This window comes from Adiantum capillus-veneris, chromosome 20 (assembly GCF_014529385.1).
Source record: "Adiantum capillus-veneris isolate H3 chromosome 20, ASM1452938v2, whole genome shotgun sequence".
NCBI classification, from domain to species: Eukaryota; Viridiplantae; Streptophyta; class Polypodiopsida; order Polypodiales; family Pteridaceae; genus Adiantum; species Adiantum capillus-veneris.
Window position 1 is genome coordinate 72,712,273 of NC_140950.1, and position 6,755 is coordinate 72,719,027.

Sequence of the window (6,755 nt, forward strand, 5' to 3'; positions counted from 1 at the left end):
CATAATAACTACGTTTCTAATCAAATATGATTTGAGGCAATGTCAGAACAATAAGATCTATAATTGCCGACGACTCTCTTTGTGTTAGAGAGACTAATGATGCCTTGACTTCTTTGTCAAAGTCGACGATGTGGAAGCGTAGCAACCAAGGTGAGAAAGCACGAGAGAGAGAGAGAGAGAGAGAGAGAGAGAGAGAGAGAGAGAGAGAGAGAGAGAGTCTCAATGAAATAACTCATATACAACACAATGGGGGCTGAGGGTTGCTTATATAGCAACCTCAATACATTGCCCTACCCAAACTTTGACAAATAAGTAAACTAAATACCTAAGAGCCAAACTAAATAATGGAATCACATTGGGCAGTTCACTTGAGATGCCAAAACTCAAAACACCCTCTCTGCAACTCATAGTGGACATAAATAGTGAGACCAAGTCGATGAAGAAGAAACCATGGACACCCCAACAACTGTACACTCCACTGCATACACCTCGGATTTGCTACTCTCAACTTTGTACCTTAGAAGAATGCCATCTTGAGCATCAGTTGCCTTTTAGAAAATTGAATTGTAGATCACACTGTGCAAAATCCACATTCGTGAGCTATAAACACAGAGTGAACACATCACGTTCAAAAATACTTTCTGAATAATGAACTTTGAAACACAACCTGTCCATAATCCGACCAACAACAATGGATTGGCGCACTCATCCATAGTGTTTTAGATACGTCTGATTGCTTCCCTGCCAAATGCATGTGCATTGAACTCCAACCCACGGGTTCAAACACCGATAACTTGAACTCCAACACAAGGATCCAAATTAATTATACAGAGCACTTCTTGCCCCTCTCTGCCACTCACAAGCCTCTCCCTGGCTGAAGCTAGTGGTGGCAACTACCCTTTGAGTAGAAATCTGGTGTAGTGGCCACTGTGGTAACCACCACGTGAGCCATACCAATTTCCTTTGTCAAAGCTTTATTATTGTAATCTATGTCCAGCTTGCCTCTGTCTTTGTCTAATTGTGAGTTCCTGCTTTTGCCTTTGGCTTCAATCTCTCGAGCCACACAAAGCGTCATGTCACATGTATAACAATGGTTGTCGGACCTCATGGGTAACGGGGCGGCTAACTGAGTACTAGTACTGCCATCCTTGTCAAGCTTGCCTTTGCCTCTGTCCTCTAGCGAACTCGTCCATTTGCTTTTGGCTTCACTATCTCAAGCGAAACAATTTGCCGGTTTCCTTGAGAACTATGTCAAAGCTAACTGGATGGTTAACATGTTATCCATAGCCGATAACTAGTTTTGGTGGTTGTCGTCACGGGCGCTCAAGCAAGAGAAGGGCCATGTTGCAGTTGCAAGATCTGGAAATCTTGTAATCCTTTTCGCAATCCAAGGGTGGCCGCACTAACCAAGCGGATCGAATTCCCAAGCCGCGTCCACTTCTCTGCTACTCCCAAACAGCTCCGCCAAATCCGTTGTCCCACTCTTCAGCTTGAAACTCTGCCTCTTTGTCTCCCAAGCCCCACAAGGGGAAAAAACTCATCCAATGCCCTCTCTTAGGCTTGTCGTCCTCTAGCCGTGCCGAAACGGGAGATTCTTGAGGGCCTTTACTTCCTTGGGCACCAAAGTCCTCTCCTTCGAAGATGCTCCTCAAAACTCCCCCAAGCCAACTCAAGACAATGTGCCCATGTACTTTGCTCCTAGCGTTTTAAAATATTGAGCCATCAAGGAGCTTCGTTGTCGACAAGACGCCTTGGAGACTACTTCTCGAAATGCAGGCGGGCCATGGGTCCACAAGCAACGCGCTGCAACGTTTTAAAACGCTCGATGACGAGGGGGCGTCAGGTGCCGTCGACGCTGGCACGCGCAGGGACGCTGAATGGCAACGATGCAAAGGTGCTAGCATTTCCAAACGCTACAAGTGAGCTTCTACTGCAGTAGCGTTTTAAAGCGCTGCAGAGAGCTAGGGAGGGCGTCGACTTGCTTGCGTTTTAGAACGCCGTTGCCTTTACATCCTCCTCCTTTGGTGCATGTTGATACTCACCCAAAAACGCTCCAAGGCCTCTTCAAATCCTCTTCTTCACGGTGAATCTCCTCTTCTCAACATGTCGCCTTGCTCCACCAGGGTCATGGATCACCCCGCTTTGATACCATGTCAAAGTCGACAATGCGGAAGCGTTGAGAGAGAGAGGGGGGGTCTCCTGAACCAGCAATACAATGGGGACTGAGGGTTGCTTATATAGCGACCTCAGTAAATTGCCCTACCCAGACTTTGACAAATAAGTAAAATAAATACCTAAAAGCCAAACTAAATAAATTGGGCAATTCACTTGAGATCCCAAAACATTCTTTTCACTGTGAAAACAAGTTCATGCTCTCCTCTAGTTTTTACTTCAACAATTGGGATCCTTGGATTAAACAAAAAAAGTGATTTAAAAGCATGTCAACCATTGCAATTCTCTATTGCTCCATATCCAAAAACAGATCATCGTCAACATCCGCTTGCAATTCCTCAACTTCAAAGAATCCTTCTATTTCATCGACCTCTTCAAAGTCTTTAATTTTCCAAACGTCTTCTTCCACATACTAATAAACCTCCTATGCTTCCCAATAATCAAAAAGTGTTGCTTCCACATTCGATCGTTGAAGTTGTGGATCAACCGCTGGATATATCTCTTTATTTTATTGATGAATTGTCACAATTACTACTGTTTTGAGTGCTCACACTCACAACTAGACACAATAAGTTGTAAATTTGAGAACTAATGATACACTAGCCTCTCTTTCATAGGCACTCGACCTCTACTCATAAGCAACATAAATTATCATTTGTTCAATGTTACTTTTATAAAGTCCTCAGAAGCACATATACCATCTAACATCAATTAGTAGCACCCAAAAGTCATCTACTTTCAATATCGTCGCCTGAAAAGCAATCTTCAACATAAAAACAGCCATGTTAGCTTGTTTGTATGCTTTGCCGTGCCATCAATCACGTCAACAATCGATACATTTGCCACATCATCTGCCGAACTCCACAATAGTGCATAGAGGTACAAATTGACATGTACCTAGATGAATCTAGGATAAGCCCAGATTCACCCTTAAGGAAAGTGCAAGGTATAGACCCATGGTAGTCACCCAGAAGACAATATATCTATCAGCTCCATCATGCATAGCATTGACTAAATACTACGACATCCCCATTAACGTCTGCAATGCCCGATAGTGGGTGTAGAACTAGGTACTAACATATGCTCCCCAACACAACACACCACACGCATACGCACATGAGCATACATCAACACAAAGTTCAACCTACTGAGTTTCTGTCATGACTCCGGAGATCAAGGGCAAACTCGGCCAATTGTTCCTAGATATGAACTTCAAATCCTACAGCTATTCGACTCTACTCTGCTCCGGATGGGTAGTCGTGACACATTATCATTTCGTGGCATATTGCCTAACACAAAACGCCTTCAATAATAGCCCATGCACTGGAAGGCTATCCATTGCTCGCTAGAAAATTATTAGAGTTCGATGAAAGAGTTACAAAACAAGCAAAAGAAGAAAGGGTTTGGCAAGAGGAAAGCCGAATCAACCGAATCCAAGCTAACCTCAGAATAGACATTAAAGTTATTCAAGCAACGGCAATATTTCACTTATAGAGAACTAAGGCATATATCTCCACACTGCTTGACCAAAGAGGAAGACAAAGTCGAAGAAGAAAAGCCAAGGAGGGCAAGGCACAAGCACAATAATTGTCTGCGTGTGCACAAATTTCTAAAGATACGCATGAGAATTGAATGCAAAACATCCATTAATATAGGCAACAGGTGCAAGTGAAAGATAATTCAAATTTAAGCTACTTGATTTGACATGTTCTAAGAGGTATCCTTTAGGATTGTATCTAAAGGGAGCCAACAAGGTTCTTGAAAGTTTGGATTAGGAGGGGATGACTAAGCAGATAATGCTCAATGGGAAAAGATTGCCTCTAAATATAGAAATTTGAGGAGTCTCATAATAAAGCTCAACCCAAGTATTCCCTTGTCTAGTCATTGAGTACTATGGTGCAATGCCTGTTGCATAAGGGGAGCGACTCCTCCGTGCATAACAGATCACCAAGATTGTGAATGGAAGCCTTAAGGTCAGGTTTTTTAGCATAATCAAGGATACTATGGTCAAGAGAACTCACAAATGCGTTGATTCTAGTTCATCAAACATCCATAGAGAGGTCAATGCGGACCTGGATGTGATGATTAGATAGATGTACCTGGTGCAGGTATAAAGTGACATGTGAAGTTAAGTACGGACAAAGATGAGAAATTGAAAAGTGGAATGTCATTTGAAATCAAGTGTGGATTAAGATGTGACTGTTCAGTGCATGATTGAAATCCAAAATCCAATGGGTATTGCAATATGTGCTAATGCGTGCGTTGCGAGTGGGGATCATCATTGGCATGACTGCACGAAGTTAGTGTCTACTTGATATTGGTTTTATGTTTGATTTGAATACGTAATCAAGGGCAATAACTCTTCCTTTACATGGGGGTATGTCAAAGGGATGACATGTACAAAATAGAGCGAACCCGGAGTAAAACCCGATTGTCCAAATCCTAGCCTTACAGCACGAAAATCACACCGCGATTCATATGACAATACGAACATGTTGATGTGGCATGCTAGGAAGCTCATGACGTGTAAAGACAGACTAATGTGGCAATCTTGCGCTCGAGATTGCTTGTTGGGCGCCAGCTTGCAAAAACAAATTACTTTTGACAGCTTTTAGAATCCAATTGTTGATATTCTATGTGCTTTTAGCACATTGCAAAGTAACAAGCGATTTTTAGTCGCTTTTGGGGCTTTTAGAGCCAAGTGCCTATAAAAGAGAGACCATGGTAGCACTAGCAATCAGATTGCGACTTTAATTGTGAAAGATCTTGTGAATGTCAATCATTACATCTGAAATCGGGGACAATTCTTCATCAATAAAACACGAGGGGCACTTAGTTGAGGGTCTCGTGCTTCTGAAAGTGGAACTCCACCACTCTGTCTCTCGTCTACAATGTAATTTCAAGTTCAATTTGATGTTGTTGCAATGTTTCTACAGCCTTGTCAAGTGGCGCACTGATTTTAAATCTCACCTTATTTGCAGCATCCTCGTCGGAAATGAATTTTCTCACTTTCATGGCAAAAAGTTACGTCAAACCTATGATTTCTCCACAAGAGTTTTGCTATTGCGGGTTTTTTTATTGTTGTGGCTTATACAATTTAAACACTTGATCTGCACTCAAAGAGCAACTTTATCCCAGTGTGTCCCCTCGAGGAAGTAGGCAATCCGTCCCCCTACTATACTCACACAAAACCTGATCGTCTTCAAAAAAAATTACCATCATGAGTATCTTCACTTCCAAGTAACCTCGTGACTAGCATGCACACACCACCCTTTCCATCATCCGTGAAATCATTCAAAATTGCTTTATAATGCAACACAATCTTGTCGGAATATTCTCACTACCCATCCTTGCCCTTCTTGTCACTTTTCATTACAATTCAATAAGCTGAAGATTACCCACTATTTGTTATAGCATGCCAATCCATTCAATAATTTCAATGACAAAAACTCGCTACAATAGAGTATGGAAATTGTAGGATTGGGAAAATAACATACAGACCACCTTTGCTGACAAAATCTGCACAACACACTTGGAATGTGCATCATTGTGCATGCACTTCTGCAATTAAGCGAATACTCCATTTAACAGAAGATAGCATGCCAAATGTATCAAGAAACTGCTTTTGACATATCAATCGAAACTAGCTTACAAGAAACACTATGTGCATGAGATTTTTCACAAAAAGAATCTCCCAATAGAATACCCGATGCTTTGAACAAAAAAATCAAGGTAAATTATGTAGAACAGATACTGGCTAGCACAATGAAGAGAAATCGCCGGTGCACAGCCCATAAACAAGCAAGAAGGTAATCTCTTCAACTAATGACAAGAGAAGAAAGGAAGGGACGACTTACCGAGATGAAAGTGGTGTCCACATTTGAGCCGAGCAACTGACCTATCACCCGCGCTCTCTACTGCGTCCAAACAGATCGAGCATGGAACATTCTTAGGAGACTGCAAATTTTCCTTGGATGTGGACGTATCCGCTTGCTTCTCTTTCAGGGTTGTCATCATTATCAGGCAAAGCTGTACTAGCCGTGTTTTTCTGGTAGACAGCAACAGCCGCAGCAGCGACGCTCTCTCTCTCTCTCTCTCTCTCTCTCTCTCTCTCTCTCTCTCTCTCTCTCTCTCTGCGTGCGTGCGAGCGAGCGAGCGAGCGAGATACGAAGAGCTGCCTGGACTTTTAATCCTCTTCTAAATTTGACTTCACACCTAGGTATTGTTGGACGTCCATGTGGAGAGATCGACCCTGAAAGAGGAGAAACGAGCTTTTGGAAAAACAAGCCGGCACTGCCTGCTGTTAGAGAGAGAGAGAGAATAGAGAGGCTGCAGCTTGCAGCTTTGATCGGCACAGAAAGAGAGAGAGAGAGAGAGAGAGAGAGAGATCTACGCTATCTTTATTAGTAAGCCTAAAAAATAGCTTAAAAAGTCTAAAAGAATGCTTAAAAAATGTGTACACAATTTGGTAGGCACCACGCCTATATCACTACCTGCAAGCAGGCAATGCCAACAAACCCTGTGACTAGCCTAAGAAGCGACACATGTGTGCTGCCCTTTAAAAACACAGAATTATTGTGCCT

At 42.5% G+C, this 6,755-nt stretch overlaps 1 protein-coding gene across 2 annotated transcripts in view; it reads right to left on the minus strand.

Moving 5' to 3' along the window:
• The window catches only part of LOC147432724 (uncharacterized), a 107,657-nt gene extending 101,159 nt beyond the window's left edge, over positions 1–6,498 (minus strand). Inside the window, exon 1 of one of the 2 annotated variants that reach the window (XM_086492568.1) lies at positions 6,030–6,498. In XM_086492568.1, the coding sequence (XP_086348694.1) occupies positions 6,030–6,189 (160 nt within the window). In that variant the 5' untranslated portion in view covers positions 6,190–6,498. The remainder of the gene's footprint in view (positions 1–6,029) is intronic. The other variant, XM_086492566.1, reaches the window with a different exon arrangement.
• Between the last annotated feature and the right edge of the window lie 257 nt (positions 6,499–6,755).